The sequence below is a fragment of the Semicossyphus pulcher genome, unplaced genomic scaffold, assembly GCF_022749685.1.
Source record: "Semicossyphus pulcher isolate SPU_LCO1_2020_fin unplaced genomic scaffold, fSemPul1.0.p SCAF_15, whole genome shotgun sequence".
In the NCBI taxonomy this organism is placed as follows: domain Eukaryota; kingdom Metazoa; phylum Chordata; class Actinopteri; order Labriformes; family Labridae; genus Semicossyphus; species Semicossyphus pulcher.
Window position 1 is genome coordinate 15,408,434 of NW_027211659.1, and position 23,550 is coordinate 15,431,983.

A 23,550-nucleotide genomic window follows, 5' to 3' on the forward strand; every position below is an offset into this window, starting at 1 on the left:
AGACACAGGGAAAGGGAGAGAGAGGCTGCGCGCGAGAGAGAGAGAGATGGGGGAGGGAGGAGAAAGAAAGGAAGAGAGGGAGATTGATTATTTGAACGTCCTGGGCCTGGCATTCCTCGGAGAAACACTTACATTTTTACTACAGCCAAAACGTCTCTTTTTCTGCTCTTTCTCGGACTGAAGGCTCGGGGCTTGTTTTGTTTTTTTCCTCTTGTTTCTTTTTTTGGGGGTTATTCTCACCCAGGAGACGTACCAACGCCACCACCACCAGCAGCAGCAGCAGCAGAGGAATATCTCCCAATATCCCATCCCGGGCACGTCGGATAAGCTGCAGCAGCGAAAACACGAGGCGAATATTGCGGTGGACGGGAACGGGAACATGCTTCGCGGGATTTCACACCTCTCGCCCTGGCTTGGTACGGTAGGCTAAAGACTATTTATCCTGCATTTTGTCATTTGATTTTTTCCCCCCTCTCTGCAGCGAGGTTGCAGGTTGAGGCTTTGCAATTCAGTGTGTGTGTGTGTGTGTGTGTGTGTGTGTGTGTGTTTTGCCGTAGTCAGCTTCAGACAGCGTATTCTAACTCACAAGCGTTTTTTTCTACACTTGCTCTTTTATTTTTTGCTCCCCCCTCCTGTTTTTCCTCTAATAAGCACACAGAGCAGCTTTTATCTTGTCCTTTCTGTATGAAAATATAAAAGGGGAGGGCTGGCAGGCGGGTTTGCCTTGATAAATGGAGCGTTATTCATCAGCGTGTGTGTGATCACCACTGGAATGTTAACTAGCACCTTGGACAGCCGACACCAATACAGTCTAACACGGGAGGAGCGATAGCGCTGATCAATTCTTCACTTTTAATATCTTAGTGCGGGTATATGGGTTTGTTGGATGTGTGCGCGTGCTAACACGGAAATTAATGTTGCTCTCTCTGCGCGCGCGCGCGCGCGTGTGTATGTGTTAATATTCTGCCCTAAGGCCCTTAGAGAGAGATAGCGGTGTCGACTGGGGAGCAGCTGTGTGTGTGAGAGAGTGTGTGTAAGCATGTAGAGATCAAGAAAGTCATCTTTGGAGGAGAGAAAAAGCTGTGTGTGTGTGTGTGTGTTTTATTGGAGGGTAAGAGATAATGAAGAACAAAGTGTGTGTATGTGTGTGTGTGTGTGCGTGCGTGTCACAGGCTTCCTACCTTATGCTACATGCAGGTCAGGAGCCCCACGGTGTATCCAGGGTTTAATTAAGCGTGTGACGTGACTCTCAACCACCCCCACTCCACCCACCCTTACCGGGTCCTGTGATCATGTGAAACTGTGTAGTGAGGATGTGACATATGTCTGCAGCTCATACAGGACACACATACACACACACAGAGACGCACACACAAGCCATTTGTGTGTCTGACACAGCAGCCCTGACAGTCTGACACAGAGTTAAGCTGAGCGGACAACATCTCGTTTGCCCTATCTATCGCTCTCATATCTATTTTTAACGTGAACAGCAGCGAGGTGGCACAGCCCATTCTCCTGATGGGATGTGTAATTTGGTGTGTGACGTTTTATTTATCTTACACTGCGATTATTCTAATGAAGACTAATTAAATCCTCTCCCCCGCTTTTCTTTCTCTCTGCCTCTCTTTTTCTCTTTTCCAGGAGGCACTTTGGGCTTGTTATGGGGGTGACCGGAAGGAGAGAGTGACAGAGGAACAGTGATGCTACTGTTTACATAACGAGAGACTAACGCACACACCACACACACGCACACACACACACACGCTCAAATCGCCAGTACAGGACATACACACTGGCTTTAAACACTTCCACACATACATACACACGCAGACACATATTCAAGGGACTCGCTGACTGAGTCACTACACACTCAGAGGCACAGAATCACTGACTCACACGCAGGATCAAACACACAAACAAACACACACACACACAAGAGGGAAAGGTTGTTTTTTAAGAGCCAGGATTGTGTGTCGTTTGTGTGCTATGGGCCAAACTGAGCAGCAGCTGTGTGTGAGTGTTGGATACCTCTGAAGGGTCAACCAAGCCGTAACCCTCGCCCTTCCTGATCCCATTTTCCTCCCCTCGCTTCCTTCATTTCCCAGTTACCCCTAAACGCACCATCATGTCCAAGCTGAGGACCAGGAGAACTCCCTCTCTGGGGTTTCAATCCCTCCTCCTCTCCCTCTGCCTCTCCCTTTCCCTCTCTCCGGACCCCTCCTCGGCGCAGCAGACTGTGCCCGTCATCTCCACGGCGCAGGGCCGCATCCGTGGCATGTTGACCCCGCTGCCCTCAGACCTCCTGGGGCCCGTCATACAGTACCTGGGAGTACCTTACGCGAGGCCTCCCACGGGGGACCGGCGCTTCCAGCCGCCCGAGCCTCCTCTACCCTGGCCGGGGATAAGAAACGTGACACAGTTTGCTCCCGTGTGCCCGCAGTCGCTGGATGAGAGGAGCATGCTTGGAGATATGATGCCGTCCTGGCTCACGGCGAACCTGGATATAGCGGCCACGTACCTCACTCACCAGAGCGAGGATTGTCTCTACCTCAATATCTACGTGCCCACAGAGGACGGTGAGTGAACCTAAACATAGATTCTCTCAGGGGAGAGGGTGAATAAATGTGCGTGCAGGGTTAGAATCAGGATTGCATGTTCATTTTTGCGTGAAGTCAAAACAGAGCAGAAACAAAATGCTACTTGTGCGACCGCAAGGTGAGTTTGAGGGTAATTTGGCTGCGAAATATGATTAAAACATGAAAGTATCCTGTCAGGTCGCAGGCTCACCCTTGTTAAATAAATAAATACGCTTTTATTTTGAAAATGGATGCCCCCCCAGACCAGTTCCACCCCCCTCCCCCCCTTTTACGCGCCCCTGGCTGAACCAACACTTAATATGCAGACACCTGCGTCAGTCGCCGAGGGGGTTACTCCTTTACTTGTGGAGGAAAGTGGGAAGGACAGAGGCTCACTCATGCATACATATTGGTTCATGCACATTCATGTGACCCTACACACACACACACACACACGCAACGGCAAGCACGAACACTCCCACAGCCTCATTCATATCCACCTGCATAGAAATGACGCTAGGAATAGACAAAGCATATGGAAGAAAAGAAGTCTATCTATCTATCTATCTATCTATCTATCTATCTATCTATCCATCTATCTATCTAATCATCCATCCTTCCTCTCTTTTTCCGCAGACATCCACGAGGAGGGGGGTCAGCGGCCGGTGATGGTCTACGTCCACGGGGGCTCGTACACAGAAGGCACGGGGAACATGATGGATGGCAGCGTGCTGGCAAGCTACGGCAACGTCATTGTCATAACCCTCAACTATCGCCTCGGAGTGCTGGGTAAAATAATATATCTCCTATATCTGTATCTAATTTGCTCAACACTGCAGTGCTTTATGGTAATAATATGAGTGTATATGCGTTTAGTATGGCTGTAGTTGCATTTTAAAATAGACCCCTGTGTCCTTAACATGTTAACGCATGCTTCCATAATTTAATCATTTTTCATCCCACTGCATTATTCTGCTTTCATATTGATAGATGCATGCATTTGGTACCTTTAAGGTTTATGCCTACTATATAAAGCTCTTTATTTGAGACGCCAAACACTTGTAACTAGAGAGCAATCTCAAGTGAAACTAGAATGGCGCTCGGAGAGAACAGACCTCAAACAAGTCTGGTCTTTAATATGCAAATATGCAAGTGCAACCCCTATATATGTCCTAATATATTTCCAAAGCTATAATAAATCATGCAGTGTCTAGCTGTGTCATCTCAGCTGTGCATCTGTTACGCAACTCTTACAGTTCTTCTTGCTTTGGCACATTACTCCAAACTAATGTCCTCAGCACTGTAGATGCATTCCCCAAAGCAGCTCACACATGCCAACAAACACCATATTTCACCCGCACAAGGCTGTAACTCACCCACAACCTTAAATCCCAACTTCCGAAATGTGTTAATGAATAAGTCATTGCAACAGAAATGCCATGTTCTTCTGAGACTGTGTAAAACACAGCTCCCCTAAAAGTTAGATGTTTTGTCAGAGCCACAGCTGAAGTGTGTTCTTCATCTTGTCCTTCGTGTTTTCACTGACGCTGCATGCCGACTCTCGACCAGACTGTTGTTTTCCTGAAGCTCACTGAAAGCTGTCGTGTATCCCAGTTAAAACTCCTCAGATGCTGGATTTAAAAGTCTGAGGTTTCACGTTCCAATTTGTAAAACAAGAGTCAAGTCAGTTTTTCTTTATGTAGCGCCAAAGCACAACATCTGATGGCAATTTAAACAGAAAACAGGCCAAGACTGTACTGTTTTTATGTCAACATAAGAGCACTTAAATTGGCATGCAACATGAGGAACACAATTGTATTTTCCCCGCTATGGTCACACAATATTTCACAATACAGTAAACAGAAAAAAAATGACTAAAAATGTACATGCAAAGCACCAAAATATGTAACCTATCAATACCAAAAAAAAACACTGACTACATTGACTATTTTGCACATTACACAAGAAAAGAATTAAAAGCAACCATCTGAGAGTAAGACATAAGCTATTTTAATCACAAAGACATGTATGACCATTAATTATCTTGTTTTTGACAGCTGTGCTGAATCGTTAAGTGCTTAAACATTTGGTAATGAAGGAGGTGAAAATGCGTTTGAGGATTGAGCCAAAGCAACTGGGAAATACTGTAATTCTGATATTTCACATACTTAACATGACATGCAGAAAGCATTTATTATGTAAGTTATAATGTATAGTGACGAGTTGTTAGAGTGGACTGGAACCCCGACAGGGTGAGTGAATGCTGTGTCCATAGCAACGGTTAACTCTGGCCTTCTTAGTAAGTTAGTAAGACAAGTTGAACAGGACTGCAGGAATCAGCGCAACACCAGGTCTCGTCACTGTCAGAGTCTGTTGACATTTCCTTTTCCTTTCAACGTCTTTAAACACCGCCATAACCCGTACTGTGATATGATCAAAATTCGTCCTCCGGATTGTGTGATTTGAGCCGCATCCCTAGCAACGGTCTGTTCTTCATAGCAACAGTCTGCTATCGAGAAGTAACGGACCTCGGAATGCCGTAATTTACCAATCAGAATGAAGTATTTAATACGGCCGTGTAATAAAACGTAGGAATGTACACATATGAAATGCTTCGACTGAATTATCATCCTGAACTTTACAGCTTGTTTTTGTGGTTTGTGGCTCACATCAGCTGCTTCTTGTTCGTATGACATTCAGTATTCATCGCTTTTTTGCAAGTCTGATTTGCTATTAATTGCTTCATCCAGAATGTCTAGAATGACTTGTGATTCAGATCTATGAATGTTTTCGGTAAAAAAAATTACATGTAAAAGCTATTTCTTTTAAATACACATGTACTCTTGCTCCTTCACATTTACATTGTATTCACCATCTGGATTCCTGAGTGTTACGACAAGCCAAAAATACGACAAACAGTTTGTGTTTTTACCCAGAGTGCCGCTTTGCTTTTTTTGGAGTGAGAACATGTTCAGTATGGGTGTCCCTAGTGGAAATAAATCCCCTGAAGCCAATTTTTTCCACTACTAGCACTGACTCAAATCTGATCCTTTTTACCTCCATGACTCTCTGACTCATTGCTCTCTGAACGGGGAAAATCTGATTCCCGGAGGTTTTCTAATTTTAGACCGTCATGCAAAGCTCACAGGCTGAATAAATAGAATATCTTAGAGTCCTGGCATTTTGGCTTTTTTTGTGGCTGTAATCATCAACATCATGAGGCCTGATCGTGGCCACAGGAGGGTTAAAAAGCTGCTTTAAAGGCATCATTTACTTACCACACTGAGGCCATAAGTGCTGAGCTGCATATTGATTGCTAAGTCACATGCAGGAGCTGAATTTCATTCTATTTGGAGGGTTAACTCGTACGCTTACTCTCATTAGGAATTGCCCTCTATTAGTAATTCATATGAAGACATTAATTAAAATATGTCAGCGGGTTAATAAGATGCGCATACAGCTTTCATCATTAGTGGTAACACTTTACATAAGTGTACAAATACTATACTTAAAGAAGGCCGGTAATCCTGCACTGATGCATGACTCATGATGATTTAATGCATAATTATCAGTTTTTTCCAAATGCTCTGAGATATTTCTCAGCACTGAAGGCACGTGCTGCAAGACACTATGTTTATATACCTGCAAAAGGCTGTAACTAACCTGAAACGAGGAGTGGGAATTGCAGGGTTGCTCACGATATGATACGATACGCAATACTTGGCCCACGATAACGATAATATCATGATACAGCTATTCTGGGATAATTTATATATTGTATATATTATATATATCGCAAGCAACTGTACATTATTATTCCTTAACTATTGATCTGAACAGTGAACTGTGAAGTAATCAAACAAAGTCATCGTGACTTGATCGTCTACTTATGGTGAATTCATGATATATCCCACCTAATTTTACCATCTAATCATTATGCATTAATTAAGCATTTCTGTAGTATATATTTGTACACTTATAGTACAATGTTACCATATTGTTTTTTTTAGCCTATTTAGCAATGTTAAAGATGATTTCACCCATCGTCCATTATCACTTATCTGCCTGGTTTTGTGGATTAAAAAGGAAACATGCATTTGATAAAGTGTATTTATTCCACAGCTGTGTTAAATACTTGATTCTGATTGGTTAATTACAGCATTCCGAGGTCTGTTATTTCTCGATAGCAGACCGTTGCTATGAATAACAGACCGTTGCTAGGGATGCGTCTCAAATCACACAATCCGAACTTTAATCATATCAGTCCTCTGAAAGAAGTCAGTAAATTTGACGTCGAAAATATAATCATTTTTAAATTCATAAAATCATTTCAATATCAATATTTGGTGTCAAATGATTGATTTCCTGAGTTAAAAGTTGTGTAATAAGCGGGATAATGTGTAGTGAGCAGGTTGTTATCGCTGAGGAACCCCTTCATTGTGAGACAAGACTGCTCCGATAACAACCTGCTCACTATACATTATCCCTTACACAGATTGACCAATCAGAATGTACAGCATTTTAAGAGAGCAAGATAAAGGATGCAATCTTACTTTGGCTGCTACTTACTCTATAAATATTTCAGTGCAGTTATTTTGTTTTCTATCTGCATACAGATTCAGCCCGTTTAGCAGAACATGTGTGCACACAAAGCCCCTCAATACTGTATGAGATGTTTCTCTTCCAGAGGGAAGGTCGCTGCGAGGTCCTCCTTTAATTAGATAGAGTATGTTTCTGAAAATTGAATGGGGTAGAGTTGAAGTCAGTTAAAAAGGTTAAAACATTCAACCAAAAAATATTGATCAGGATTTACACGACCCATGCTGCCTTTAAAATGCTTTAATTCGATTTTATAAGGTGGCATAAATCTGCATGGGCTTGGTGGGTGAATCTTGGGGATGAAGTTGCTACAAGTGTCATAACATAACTGTATATTTAGCTTTGTTTCTTTTTTGTCATCTCCATCCTCCACGTTTTTACCAACTCATGACCATCATCACCGCCATCATTATCATCCATCATCACGTGCGGCTGTGTCCTCTTCTTCCTCCTCATCATCATTATTGTCACCATAAGTTGGATGCATTAGGTGAGTCCATGTATGCAAAGCAGTGCGCAATTTTAGCTAATCTAATTTTAATCTGCTGTAATTGGGTTTTATTTGTATGTAAATATAAATAATATAGACATAAATAGAAGCATTTAACCAAATGTTAATACCAAAGCACATCGTATAGTATTTATGAAGGCATACAGACGCTGTTATTACTGTCACATTAATGAAATATCCCTAAAATGTTCTTTTTGCATGAGAGAAATTTCTGGCAAATTGCACATAAGTGATGAAATGTATTACTTTCACAGCCCTGCCTTTTTGCTCATTATACTCTTATGTGCTCAGGGCCAGCTCGAGGTTCACAGAAATTAGCGTCTGCAGTAATGAGATATACAGTGGTGGAGTGAGCCATTAGGATCCTTTGTGTTTACTTTACAACGTCAGCAGAAAAGGGAATAAGGGATAGTAGCTGCTTTTGTACCTGCGTGTGTGTGTGTGCTTTTACTGTGTGTGCATTCACCCACATGAATATGGATGTTCCTCGTTGATTTGATCCCATTTTTCATACATTTTCTTTTCAACGTATTGTAAACTAAACTCATGCATAATTGATTTTAACGGTGGGATTATCATGACGTGTAGATGTCCAAACAATCAGCTCCTTGTGTGTTTGTTAAATGAAGAGGTTCTATTTGTTAAAAGTGTTTGATCGACTGATTTTTCACAGTTTGCTCAATTCTCTCCACAGCAATTACGCCTCGATTAAGTCCTTAAACCAAAGTCATTTTTGTTCTTCCATATGTAATAACAACGTCTCTCTTTCTTGTCTGCCTGCAGGGTTTCTAAGTACAGGTGATCAGGCAGCCAAAGGGAACTACGGCTTGCTGGATCAGATTCAGGCCCTGCGCTGGGTGAAGGAGAACATTGCGGCATTCGGTGGAGACCCAAGCAGGGTCACGGTGTTTGGATCTGGGGCCGGAGCGTCGTGTGTCAGCCTGCTCACCTTGTCTCACTACTCGGAGGGTAAGGAAGAATGATGGACACAACCCTGCTTATTCAGCTTAAATTATGCAGCAGAAATGTGGAAGGTTCTTTGCACACAGTGAGAATAGGCAGGTAGACAGTTGGGCACCTATGGTGGTTAAGGTGGATGATCTTTAGGGTTATGAAACCTTTCAAGGTTCTCCAGTGGAGCGATACAGACTTAATTTACTGGTATAAATGCCTGAATAAGCCTTTTTATCCTCTGAATAATACAGCCTGACTCATATAACTAAGAGCTGCATTATTTAAAACCTTTAACCCTTTCCTTCTTGAACCTGCTGCTCTCACAATGACCTGTCATCCTTGTGAATTATGCATCCCTGGGAGTTCAGTGTTTTGTTGCTTGTTTTGCTTCTGTTTGTGTGCACAACCCTCCAAGTGTGCAATCATATGGTTGTGCATTCATGCGTACAAGTGTGGGTGCATGTGCATCCATAAATGTATACATGCGAGCGCCTCGGTGTATTGGCTTCATTATACACCCTTATTTGCATACATGTGTGTGTTCATGTGTGTCTCAGACCTGTTCCACAGAGCCATAATCCAGAGCGGCAGCGCTTTAGCCAGTTGGGCCGTCAACTACCAGCCCAGCAAGTACGCCCGGCAGCTCGGCGAGAGGGTGGGCTGCGGCATCGACGACAGCACCCAACTGGTCGCCTGCCTCCAGGGCCGGAGTTACCGGGAGCTCGTGGAGCAGAACGTAACGCCGGCCAAGTATCACACGGCTTTTGCCCCCGTGATTGATGGCGATGTCATACCGGATGACCCCCAGATTCTGATGGAGCAGGGAGAGTTTCTGAACTACGACGTGATGCTGGGAGTTAACCAGGGCGAGGGTGTGAAGTTTGTGGAGGGCATTGTGGACTCAGAGGACGGTGTCACGGCTGAGGACTTTGACTTTGCTGTGTCAGACTTTGTGGATAGCTTGTATGGATACCCAGAGGGCCGCGATACACTGAGAGAGAGCATAAGGTGAGTGAGTCTGGGAATGTCTGATCTGGGTACCTGCCGTTTTTCCGAGAGTTAGTTGAGAATATTAATACCTCTCCCATGTCTCCCATGTTAGTTAAATGGTAGATGGACTGTACTAATAGAGAGCCTTACAACCACTCAAACATGTCACATTTATCCTTTCACACACACATTCATATGCTAATCCAGTGCCATGCCTTTTGGCAATTTGGGGTTCAGTATCTTGCCTAAGGATACTTCGTCATGTAGGCAGGAGGAGGTGGGAATCAAACTGCCAACCTTCCAATTAGAGGCCGCCCCACTTTACCTCTGAGCCACAGTCGCCCCTTGTTAATTATGAAGCTTTGGCCAGGTGCAAGTTCGCTAAGCTTATCCTAAAACTGGGAAACAACTAGCGTTGCTCTGTCATGCTTGTAGTTGTATGTTTGAATACGCACATGTATTTTGACATACTTTAAGACCATTAAATAATTGTTAATACATTGGTTGACAGAAAAAGGACTTTATATTAATTGATTAACCAATGGCTATTTTTACACACTAAAGGTTCATGTACACAGACTGGGCGGATCGCGACAATTCGGAAACGCGGCGGAAGACCCTGGTAGCGTTATTCACAGACCACCAATGGGTCGCGCCAGCGATCGCCACAGCTGACCTCCACGCTCAGTACGGATCCCCCACCTACTTCTACTCCTTTTACCACCACTGCCAGAGCGACGCCACGCCTCCCTGGGCTGACTCCGCCCATGGTGACGAGGTAAGATGTTGGCGCCATGATGCATAGTTTTCGGCAACAACATTTGTGACATTTACAGTAAAAAGTGCGTCTAAAATCAGGCCATTTCTAATGTTTGTGGAAAAGTGATACACTTAGTAGTCCTGTGTTCAGCTCAGTGACTGTGTGTGTGTGTGTGCATGCATTTGTAGTTAGTATTTGTGGGTGTTGATTTAGGCCAGATAATGTGTCAAAATGAAGATGAATTTAGTGACCCGAGTTTAGGTTCACTGCAAATACCCATGAGGCTATTTCCGTCTCCACTGGGATGAGGTTAGAGTTTGACGTAATTCAGTTATGGGTCCGGTTACTGTCAAGAGAATGAATGTAATCTGTTTGCCTTGACAGTGAAGCATCCTAAATTTGTCTGTGACTTTGTGCGTGTGTGTGTGTGTGTGTAGGTGCCCTATGTGTTCGGCGTGCCCATGGTGGGACCCACTGATCTGTTCAACTGTAACTTCTCCAAGAACGACGTGATGCTGAGCGCTGTAGTCATGACTTACTGGACCAACTTCGCCAAGACTGGGTGAGCAACTAAAATGTGTACTGATGCGAGGCGTTGATTTTAGAAGGGCAATCTTGTTGTTTTGTCTGACAATGCTATATAGAGAAAATCCAGAAAACACAGCAGAGCCTCAGCATGATTTCTTCTCTTTATGTCTGCCTTTTTAGACACAAAAATCAATTTCTAATTACTGCTAATAATATCAAATCCCCACCCACACGTGGACACTGCCCAAGTTAGCGAATGAAAGTCAGGCTATTCAATCACATTTCGAAATGTTAGATAAAATGCACAGCTGTCAGTAAATCAGTTGTTCTTCATCCTTTTATCTATGACTCTGTGCAGAAACAAAGTTTTGGCAACACAGTGTGGTGTTGCTGTAACGGTGCGCCGCTCACTATCGATTTTACAGGAACAAACCTGCTCAAAGCTCAAAGTAAGACAGCCAAGACTCAAGTATGGTGTCGGCAAACAAACCACATAGTGCCTCTGCACTTTAAACTACTTGATATATGTTCTTCATGTTTACTTGTTGGACTGTTGATAGTAAAGTGGGCACAGAGTGGAGTTATCTGGCAGTGTTCTCAGAGAAAGATGGCAGTAAAACATACCAGAAGAGATTTTATGCAGACTTAAGCAAATGTATTCCCTACATATGGTGTTCAAATTAAGCTGTTTTGCATTTGTTAAATACAGTTATGGAAAAATGCATTGGGCCAAATTGGTAGGAAATGCATGCAGGAGACAAATTAGCCTCAATCTATCTCGCTGTCAAGATAATAACCTCTCAATAGCAGTAGTAGAAATATCTTTTTCAGAATTATGAGGTGTCATTTGAAATGTTAGTTTAAAAACGACTGAAGATTCAATTTAATGATGTATTTAAGGACAACACTGGAGCTTCAGAGCAACAAAAATAATGAGCTCACAGGCAAAGGATGTGTTATTATAATGTCTTTTCCTTCCTCTTTTCCTCTGATGTCTGACGAGGAGACAGGGCTTTGGAAACAATCATGAAAGCAGCACTGCAGACTAAATTTGGCACACGGTGCACACAGGTTCTCTGTCATGTCAATTTCCTGACAAGGCTTTTCTTCTTTGGACCTCGGCAGAGAACGTTAAAGAACCTCTGCTCTTGACAAAGTCCTTGAGGAAAGCGAATGTAATGTCCCTAAAGAAGAATGAAGGATTGGCCACTGCTTGATAAATCTTTTCTTCTCTCCTGTCTCCTCTCCCCTTCCCTTCTCTTTCTGCACCCTCATTTGGCCAAAACCGTCCTACAGATAGAGAGCTTATTCAATATGTTAAATCAAAATGAAAATCATCTGCCAGTGGCTCAAAAGGCTTTTAGAGATCCAATTAATTAATTGAAAGTGAAATGATCTGCCAGGAGCAAAGAAAACTACAGTTGTTGTAGAAAGGATCCACATTAAAACTTAAAAAACCCGACAGTCCGGCCCGATAAGAGTACCTTTTATCTGTCCACTGTGACATGATATACAAGATAAAAGTAATTGTCGAGGATGGACCCTCTGTTTGCAGTGCTCGAAGTGAGTAATTACCCGTAATTAATCCAATCGAGACTCACTCCGCTGAGACCTCCTCAGATTTACACAGACATCTGTAGTCTAGACCTTGATCTAAATCACCACAGAGCCTCGCTATCTCACAACAACCAGAATTAGGACAGAGCTCTCACAAATTTGAGCGTAGCAGTAGAAAAACGGTCTAAAACATGGGTGCAAGCAATCACATAGCTCAAGTTAGCAGTTGCCTAGACAGGTAAATAAATAATAAACACAGCCACTGTGACATCACCCAGTATCTTTGTCGACTGTTGTTTTGAAGCCTCGAGTTAGACATACTGTCCGGCACCAGGCCTCTGAAAAGCGACCGTAAAAGGGATAAAATACAGTGACAGTTCTGAACCTAATAAATGTCTTTTAGTCTCATAATATTCCACTGTTTACATGGCAGGCTGGGATATGTCTATTTGCTTTAAATATTTGCCCTAGTGCTTAGCATTGCTGGTGGATGTAAGTGCTAACAATTAGCATTTCCTATTAGCTTGAGCAGTCCAAAGGCAACTCAGAGTAGACCCTGTTGTATGAAATAATGGACAAAGCCACTATAATGTCTATTATTGGTTTGTCGACTGCTGTTTTAAAGTTATCTTACTGGTGGCAGCCATATTGGTTTTCTGGGGCCTGAAGTTATTTTGACGTGAGGGGTGAGGGGTTAGCATATGCCGAGATATCAAAGCTAAGCTAGTCTACATCTGTGGCAAATTTTTTAGCTGATGAATGAGCTAGTTTACTATCATGTTTCCCACAGAATTAGATTAGTTTTGTGGTGGTAGCTGCTGACCAGGGCTGTTTATTTATCAGGCTAAAAAAGCTAACAGAGCTTGTGAAACGTAGCGGACTCGCCGCTTGCTAGCCGAACCTCTGGTGAGAAAGCAGCGGTTGAACAATACCTGCCAGATAACTTCAAATAACCCGTTTCCTCATCTCTAAGGCCTGCTGTCTTCTCTGCTGGGAAATGCCAACAACATTCTGATTCCCCATGCAAGGGCAGCCACTTTAAACTAATGTATGACAAACACTGAACAAGCTAACAAGCTAGGTTTAGCGAGCGAAGTATACCTCTTAATAGGTGCTAAAACATAAGAGATAAAGATAATACTTGAATTACAGTCACAGAAAGTGCTTGACCACAGACATGTTGGACGCCCAGGTAGTCCCATAAACCACACCATATTATTTGTGATTTTTGAATAAAAAATCCCTAAAAGGCATCACTCAAACCCGGCCAACAGGTCAAGTTCAGTGACTGAATTAGCTAAGGTGACACCTAACAGACAGCTAGCAGCACCAACCTGTCTCTCACAGTGACCTTGTCCGTAATTATTCATAACTTTAAGCCTTCACATTACTTAAACTGGTGAGTTTTATAATAATTCACACCACGTACAGTTGTCATGAATAGAGACAGCCTGCAGAGGAAACTCACCGAGGAGGGATGAGAACATTTCCGTGTTCCCTTCGATTATCAGAGGGGACCTTTCTCCGAGGAAAGATTTCACTTGGTTGAGAGTGCCTCAGATGGTGATGGAACTCTGCGACAGCTCAATTTATCGGGGAGGATATGATTCTCCCTGATGTATGTTTTGTAAGCCTCAGTGTGGGCGTGTAAATCCTCAGCTGCTCTGTGTGTTTGCGTGCCGGTAGGTCTTTACGCTCGCTGCTTTTTTGTGCTCTTCATAAGGTGTTGATTGACAAGTGAGCACATAGCGTGTAACTGGCAAGTCTGTTTAGATGAGCTGCTGTTTCATTTACATCATTTTCGCTGTCGGCAGAAATAAACGGATAAATCAACAAATATACGCCTGTCCGTATATGTCAGAGGAGTGATATTTCAGGAGATTTTCACGATACCACAACACACATTTAACTCCAATGAAGATCCCTGACAGTTTAATGTTTGCCAGAGGGGCAAATATCCACACATTGTTCAATCTGCAGGAGTTTGGGTGCATTTACTGAGGCATATAAACTGGACACAAATCAATGATCTGCAACTAAATCCCCTTTGGGCTATGTTTACAGGAAAGTAAAACTTGTTTTTCCTTTAATTTTTTTTTTTGCCACTGGATTGTCTTCTGTTGATATTGATTAGAGAGATGTGTGCCAGCGCTGGTGAAACTCTTGGCCTGCATGAGGGAGAACTCACTCCTCGGAGGACGTAGGCAGCTGAGAAATGTTTCAGCAGCGTTGTGAGCAGTAGTGTAGGCAGAGAGCACAGTGTGGATGGAAAATCAGGATAACGTTGATTACACTGAAATAATTTCATTCTGGTCTAATGATTCAATCAGCTGTCTTTCATAGGAGAGCAGTTCAGTCATCATTGATGCCCTGAAGCCAGTTTTTATCTAGCAGTCAAAAAGAGACTGTCAACAGTAACCACGCAATGTTATGGGTAAGGTTATTAAGGCCATCAAAAGACAATCTATTTGTGAAATATAACACCGGGGCAAGCGTTGAGTTTCTCAACATATGATGGAGGCCCGGTGACCTTTATCTGCTGTACAAACACATTTCAACGCTGATGGGAAAAAATGTGCTGGCTGGCTGTACTAACACGGTTTCATCAGAGGTGTTTGACCAAAGCAAGCAAAGAGCAGCAGGCCTTACAAACCTGTACGTGTCTGTCTCAAATTGTTTGAGTATCTTCCAGTCTAATAGTTACATACAAGCCAGCTCGAGCAACAGATGACACAGACACAGCCACTTCATGGCAGAGTTTGTGTTTTAAATATGATCCTTGAATGTAAATATGTGTGGGGACACCCTGCCTTTCTTCGCAGTTTATTTAGTCCTTTGTATATCATGTGTGAGTGTTTTAAGCTGTCAAGGTGCTCAGAGATGCTGTGATTTACTCCAAAACTGTTTTTTTATATATATATTTTTATGTTCTTTTTTTTCTCCCTGTGTTTCTTTTATTGTTTGATCACAGCTATTTGTAGTACAACATGTTCTGAGGGCATAAAAAGCAATGTCTTGCCAAACACAAATAATTAATCCCTCCTTTTTGCTTTCTATAAATTATAAAAAAAACTGAAACCTTACATAACCACCACAACCACACGCAGCCCACCTAGATGTGAATAAATAACTCACTGTGTTTCACTCTTCCCAGTGACCCAAACCAGCCGGTTCCTCAAGATACCAAGTTCATCCACACTAAGCCTAACCGATTTGAAGAAGTGGCCTGGTCTAAGTACACACCTAAAGAGCAGCTGTACCTCCACATCGGCCTGAAGCCGCGTGTCAGAGACCACTACCGTGCCACCAAAATCTCCTTCTGGCTCCAGTTGGTCCCTCACCTGCATCATGTCAACGAGCTCCTCCAATCAGTGTCATCATTCACACATAGTCCCTCTCCCCAGGATGACACTCCTTACTCATACACCAAGCGACTAGCAAAAGGTTGGCCGCCAAGCAGCACACGCCATCCAGGGTCACAAGGAGGCACTCCACAGCCGCCGGAGGCTGCTTTAGGCCAGGGTGGGGGGGAAGAGGGGGTCCGTGTACCGAATGAGGACTACTCAACCGAACTCTCAGTGACGATTGCGGTGGGAGCGTCACTGTTGTTTCTTAACATCCTTGCATTCGCCGCTCTGCTGTACAAAAAGGACAAGAGGCGCCTGGAGCATCGTCGGCCACGTCCTCTTCCTCCACCGAGACGAGACATCACAGCTGCGGATGTTGCCGCCCACTTGCAGGGGGAGGGGCTGATGTCATTACAGGTAAGTCATGTTTTTCAAAACTCCGCTAACGTGACATCACTTTTGGTTTTGTCAATTGTCTTTTGAAGAGTCTTGATTCCCAAGCATTGGCTGCTACAAATGTATAAATGTATTGTAAATTCTGAACAAGCCAATAAGTGTGGCAAGTGCAGCATACCTGTTCATTAGTACATATCAATAATACCTGAAAAGCTGGAGCAGCCTTCTTGGGTGGTCTGTTAGTACAATAAACCGCACAGCAGGCAAAATTATTTGTCTGATATTTGAAGGAAAATAATCCCTAAAAGCACACGTCACTCATATTTTAAGCATTAAAGACCAGCTCCAGTCATGTTTTGAGACATATAAAATGCCTTCTTGAAAGAATAAATCGTGTCTGATATGTTTTTTTCTGCAAAATACGTTTAATTACCTTGTAAAAATCCTCCCAAGGCATCTCCTCCTTCTCCCTCATTAAAAATTCTTGAATCTACATAGACCCCGCCCACTATTCAAATTTACGCCCGGCCCCTCTGCCGCGAAAACAAAACACGTCTCTGCTATCGTTTAGTGGCAACTTGTTGAAACTTAGCTTGAAATTTAGTAATTTTATTAATGTAGTAACATTAACGGTAGTTGTCAGGTAGTTGCAAAAATTCCGATGATAACAGCTGACTCGCGCATCCCAGAAATGGTTGCCATAGGTTGCACATAATGATATGCATAGCATCACCCCGTCCATTAACGGGATTGGCTCCTTAGGTTTGTGATGTGTCAAACCTGCCAATCTGAAAACGTGTTGTTCAGCCTGTCCTTGGTACACTGCAGTTTAAAAGCAGACAGGCCCAGCCATGGAGATGACTGTTTATGTTGTCCCTGAGATGTCTTGTAGCACATGAGAAACACCACATGGAGATGTTTACAGAGTTAGGAGGGGGTCTTTAACATAACTTAATTGGGTGAGTACTACTGAAATTCACCCTCTCTACAGAGACAAAGAGAAATTAGCTATAGAGACCAAAACGTTTTTTGTACCAGGCTGTAAACATGTTTAATTCTGCTTTAAGGTTTGGTATTTTAATATGGGGCCTAATGGGGATTGACTCACTTTTGGAGCCAGCCTCAAGTGGCCACTGGAGAAACTGAAGTTTTTGGCACTTCCTCATTGGCCTAATCTCAAAGCCCCGGAGGTTGTTGCTTGGTTTTTGTGTAATTCTTAGCATGTGTGTGCCTCGTGTATAGTGTCTGTCTGATTCTGCAGTTACATAAATTAAAATGATATTAAATGATAGCAACACGTATAGTAAGCTTAAGAAAACTAAAGCCAGTTGAGAATGTTTGAACCGCAGTGAAGTTTCCTTTAGAGCACATCTGTTCAACACAGCCTGTCATCAGCAGACATTATGAGCGTGAGAATGTGTGTGTCTGCCTCTGTGTTTTGATGCATGTGCGTGTGTGAGCTGTGTCCAATTGCCTGAATTGCCTCCAATTGCCTCCAATTCATCTGCTGACTATTTGGCCTCTTTTGAGCTCTTTTAGCTGCTCTGAAATCTCCCACAGTGACTGCTAAATGTCAGATCTCTTTTGTAGCTGACAAATCCTCTTAATTGGAAACTGAACTGCAGTAATGTAGCTCAACAGTGCAGCTGCTTTTGTAATGCTGTTTTATTTATTTTAAATGTCACTTCTTCTCATGTGGTGTTATGTGCCATTTTGCACACCAATGGTTGATCTGGTGTGACAAGCAAACATCAAGCACAGTCTTTTCTTAGTAGCATTAATTATTGTGGTGTACTCTATTCTTGTGTAATACATATTTCTGAATAGGGAAAACTAAAGCCTAGCAGAGGATGTCGCACTTAGTCAAAACGATGTGCTTTAAATGATGATGAGAATTAGGGGTGATCTACTTTTAATTTCATTTAGACTGTATTTGGTTTGAAGCTTTGGCTGGTTTCACTGCCAGATGCCGTCTCTCTCAAACAGATCTGACAGTAGTAAACCCCGACTTACCGCGGGAATTCTGACTCTTTGTAGATAATTTTACTCATTTAAATATGTCATGTTGGGATTTCAATATTAGTGTTCCTCTTGATGAAATTAAAGCTTACAGAGAGCTATATTTGTGGAGTAGTTTGGGTGATCGACAGGTGACACTTAGACACAGATTGTTGTTGAGTTGTTGCCAGTTGACTTTAGACTTTTTCAGTTGATTGTGATTATTTCACATGACTTATGCTAAATGGTATTACAGTACAAACATAATGAGCTCGTAGTTGTTATTTCACAGATGTTTTGTCCGATAGATATATAACAGCTGCACAGTTTTTCAATTGGAACCTGGTTTAACCGAAACAATAAGTTCCTTATTTGATTAGTCAAGTGACTGGAAATAAATCAGCAACAATTTTTTTTTAATGAGAATAATTTTCGGCAAAATACGTTTAATTATCTTGTAAAAATCCTCCCAAGAAATCGCCTCCTTCTCCCTCATTAAAAACTCCCGAATCTGCATAGTCCCCGCCCACTATGCACATTTCCAACCGGCCCCTCCGTCACGAAACAAAACACGTCTCTGACATCATTTAGTGTCAGCTTGTTGAAATGTAGTAATTAGTAGCAGTAACGTTAACCTTAGTAGCCACTAGTGAGTTTGCAAAAATTACGATGACTGTTACAGCTGGCTCACGCATCGCCAAAGTGGTTGCCATAGGTTGCACATAATGATATGCATAGCATCACCCCGTCCATTAACGGGATTGGCTCGTTAGGCGTCTCTGAAAACGCATGTCTTGTAGCACATGAGAAACACCACAGATTAAACACTTGATTTTCACTAGAGCGGGTCTTTAAGGACTCATTGATTAACTGAGAAAATATTTGTTAGATGATTGAAAATATGACTTTTTTGGGAGTTGAGCGTGATTTCAGTTTCTTTTTCTTAAATTTTACTCCTCATTGTCTTCCATCCATCCACCCTTTTAGGTCAAGCAGCTGGAGTGCGATGCTGCGTCAGCAGACGAGAGGAACAACGCCCACCACCACCACACTCTGGACACGCTGGACGCCCTGGACGGCCTGGACACCCAGGACATCTACAGCACCCTGGACACAGTGCGCCTCACCTGCCCGCCTGATTACACTCTCACCCTGCGCCGCTCACCTGACGACGTCCCCCTCATGACCTCTCTGACCCCGGGATCACTGCCTGTGACCCCTGGGTCGCACCCTGTTACCCCGGCAACGCCGATGACCCCCATGACGCCTGGATCCGTTGTGGGGATGAGGATGGGGCATCCGCACCAGGGATACACACATCATAGCCCATATAGTAATACACATTTGCCACACACACACATCTCCACGCACACACACTCCACCACGCGTGTATAACCGCAGCAAGATACAGAGACATAATCACAACACACACACACATACACACATAGTAAAACACATACACACCACACACACATAAAACAAAGGACTTAAATACCTCTACTAATTACCCTGCAGGATTGTTACAGACGGAGAGAGAGAGAGACATTTTCAGTAACAGGATGAAGAGACAGACAGCTGTGTGTTGCATGTCGGGGAACTGAAGACAAACTGGATCCTGGGAGATGCAGTTCTATGCATCATTTGCTCATAACGTGGAACAAGACGAGCCGAGACATCCATCAAGTGTCTCGATTCCTGCTTTGGATATTAAACCTTCTGCTTTTTCTACACCTGAGGAGGAAGAGGAGGCGCGCTGTGGCGAAATAAAAAAGGGTCAGTTACGGATCAGTTTACATCTCCTACTGTCCCTGTGCTGCACAGTGAAGCAGTGCTGGGCCGGAGCAGAAGCAGACGCAGATGCAGAACTGAGCTAAGAAGTACCACACACAGACTGCTGATGTCAACTTGAACAACCTGTGAAATGTGAATGTAGCATTTTTTCCATTAAAAGATCAAAGGCCCTATCTGCCAAGGATCAAACTAAGCTGAGGAGAAAATAACAAAATTTCAGCACGAGAGGGATGTAAAAACAGACAGAGAGGAAGAAGGGGATCAAAACAAACAACAGTAGCTGAAGGAAAAGTTGGTCTGATGGTGGGAAAGAGATTAAGATTGAGGAGGGATTTATCAGATGTGAGGGCTAGGAAGACGAAGTGAGATGAAGTGATATGGAAAACACAGGAATGGAAAGTGTGCCAAGAGACGGAAATTAGCTTCAGAAGAAGAGAGGGCCTCTGAAGTGTTGTCAGACTGTCTGAAGAATCACTCTAACCAGCTATGTGTTCAACTCTTGTAAATAGAATGGAAAGATACAGATGATATATTATGATTTATAGCATTTACCTGCTCTTGCATTAAAACATGACTTATTTAACCACATTATTGCTTTCATTTCAGATATTTACTATATAATTGTATAGATGTCCTGAAGCAAGGCTGGTTGTCTTTCTATCTCACCCGCTGTAGTATGTACACAGTACCTTTATTTAAAGGCTATATTTGCTATGCACAGTCATTTCAATGATTCTTAACTATGTAAACATCAAGATACTTGTTTAGTAGTTAACTATAAGACATTTTCACACCATCCTGTCTATTTGTTTGACCATGGGATGATGAGCTAGTACTGTGTAGATAATGCAATAATGGTTTGATGATTGAGCACCAGCCAAAAACCATGACCTTTAACCCTTTCAACCTTCCCTGTTCTCCTTTCCCCCCTTGTCCCTTTAATTCTTCGTAAAGGCCTTTCCCTTAAATCCTTATAAACTAACTAATGTCATCACACAGGAAAAGGTGGTGATGATTCAGGTGCTCCCAAGTCACACCATGTTACAAAAATGTCAAGATTGTTTTTTTTTCCGTGTTTGTCTGACCTTTTATGTTTCACACCTTTCTGTGGGCCCCGTGACCTAACGCTCACTGAAACCTCGCCGCTCTAAAGGCATCTATCAAAATAAGTGGTGTTTTACACATAATCTCATTCCCTTTCTCTTTAACTAAGACGTTTGTCGATTTATTGTACACAAATTGGATTAATTTAGCCTGAGTCGATTTGAGAGGGAATAAGCTTTGTGTGGTATTTTACAGACTACTAACTGGAGGAATATGTTTTTAAATTCTCGCCATGATAAGCTTTAGAGGATGTGAAATTAATTATTCAAACTCGTTTTTCAGCTTACACTGAGGGCTTGACGGCGGTAGTTTTTACCGCTATGTGTCACCATAATAAGATTCCCAGCATTCATAAAATCTGTTTCAACCAATTCATGTGACAGAGCTGCCGTACTGTCATGGCTGCCACTAAAAATAGTCAAATTCTGTCTATCTGGCTGCTGTTACTATCTGGCAACCAAACAACCAACTCTCAAACCTAAGATTTGAAGCTGTCACTCAACCAAAGGCCGTATCCCTGTAATTGTAATTTCCTGTTTCACCCTCTATTCCCGCTCCCCTTTCTACCCGTACCTGTCCCCTCCACCCCTCTCCTACCCTCCCAGCCTCATCTGTGTGACTACATGCAGCTTTGTCACAGTGAGGCCTATTTAACCTCCTCTCATCCTAAGTAACTTCTTCATGAGAGATTTTAGTTTTAATGTCAACAGAATACATGAAAAATGAAAGCCGAAAAATTTGTGGATGGCAAGCAAAGAACTTTTACAAAATGATATAAAAACAACATTTAATGGATGTTTGATTGACTGAATATTTTTTTCATATGGGTTTATTGACTCAGCGGATGGCTGGATTGTGTCAAGCATAAAACATTTCTGCTGCATTTTTGAAAAATAAAAATATCAGTATTTTACAATTTATGAGCAATTTAAATGTCTTGTATGTCTCAATTCTGAATATTTATAGTTGTGTTGTTCCTTCATTTGTTTTAACTTGGACTTTGTTTTTTCCATTGGAAGATTTATTGTGATGTTCAAAGAAATAGTTTGACATTTTGGGAGATACATATTTGCTTTCTTGTAAAGAGATAGATGAGAGAGAACCTCCCTCATTCAGACAGATGATTATGAAGCTTTAGCTAGGAGACGGTTAGCTTAAATTAGCTTAAACACTATAGGCTAAGCAGGGGGAAAGTAGCAAGCCTGGCTCTCTAAAGCTAACAAGTGCTACCTCCCAGCTACTTAAGACCAAACCAATTATTATATTGTGTTTTATTTAGGCCTATACAGAAATAATCATGTGGTGATATATGAAGTCATGTGCTAAGCTATTTAGCAGCCAACATGAGGAAGTCACTGCATCTTTCTCAGAATTTAGCCTCAAAAGCTCGTCATTTTTAAGCCTTAGCTTTGTATATTTTGATAAAACATGTTTCTGAATATTTAGAGGTGCACTGGGGCAAACTACTTTATCTTTAAACACAGCAAGCTAACTGCTGTGCTAAGGTTTAGCTAATTGGCAGCTAGCTGAATTTGTACAGACATGATAGTTTTATCAATCTTCTCTTCAACTCTCAGCAAGAAACTTTTCTTTTAATTTTATAAAATAATTCCATATTGGTTATCTTTACCTTTCTCTTTAATGCATATGTTGTATAATTACTGAAGCCACTGCAGCAAAATCGGAAGACATTACTGTAAATCATCAGGGACCAGCAGCCCCTGCCAGCTGGCCAAGGAGACCCTGTGAGATGTGAATGAACCAAATTCATGGCTGACTTCCAGCACAGATTGATGTCTCCTACATTGTGTCCCCACTCTAATCCCATTAACTAGATATAACTGCAGTTAATTTGATTTATGGCAAGACAACACATTAGAAAGCAAGAGTTCAAGTCATGATGACCAGGTGTTTTTTTTTGTTTTCCGTCAACTGGTGCAGAGAGAGACGAGTGTCGGTGCGAAGGCCTGATAAATCACTTGTACATTGGCGGTTCAATTTGAGATTTTAAGGACTGCTGGCAACACGGTGGATTACTTTTTACTTAATCAGAACTCACTTGGAAACAGGAACACATTTTCCGACAGTTTAGTTGAACATCTTTTTGAACATCTTTTTCTTGAATGGTGGCAACTTGATTAAGGTTTTTTTAAAAGGATAAATTATGGAGGTGGAGAAGTCTCTCTGCTAAGTGCAGCCCAGAAATGATGTGTGCACTGAGACGTGTCCAGATGGTGAGGAGTGGAACACTTTCATAGATATCTTAACTATTCAAAAACTGAATGTGAAGCACCTGGAGGCTATTTCAAGGTATTGTTTGGCAGCGTGTGATGACTGCTAAATCTCAAGCATTTATTGCTAGTGTAGAGCGTTAGCTAATTTAATACCTGTTGAGATATAAAGTGCTTTTATCGAAAGCGTTTTTGTCCACAAGCTAAT

At 42.4% G+C, this 23,550-nt stretch overlaps 1 protein-coding gene across 1 annotated transcript; it reads left to right on the plus strand.

The window, feature by feature from the left end:
• The first annotated feature begins 371 nt into the window (after positions 1-371).
• LOC138592182 (neuroligin-4, X-linked-like) lies at positions 372-22,038 on the plus strand. The gene is made up of 9 exons (XM_069662872.1): positions 372-416; positions 1,642-2,576; positions 3,213-3,365; positions 8,470-8,655; positions 9,198-9,648; positions 10,195-10,408; positions 10,828-10,952; positions 15,630-16,239; positions 19,204-22,038. The coding sequence occupies exons 2-9, from the start codon at positions 2,126-2,128 to the stop codon at positions 19,609-19,611; spliced, it is 2,598 nt and encodes an 865-aa protein (XP_069518973.1). The 5' UTR covers positions 372-416; positions 1,642-2,125; the 3' UTR covers positions 19,612-22,038.
• The last annotated feature ends 1,512 nt before the right edge of the window (positions 22,039-23,550 follow it).

Bases quoted from the DNA above. Each gene is read 5' to 3' on its own strand.
- LOC138592182 (XM_069662872.1), top strand. From the start codon at position 2,126: ATGTCCAAGCTGAGGACCAGGAGAACTCCCTCTCTGGGGTTTCAATCC. The intron at 9,649-10,194 runs GTGAGTGAGTCT...TACACACTAAAG, and splicing joins ACACTGAGAGAGAGCATAAG to GTTCATGTACACAGACTGGG. The intron at 16,240-19,203 runs GTAAGTCATGTT...CCACCCTTTTAG, and splicing joins AGGGGCTGATGTCATTACAG to GTCAAGCAGCTGGAGTGCGA.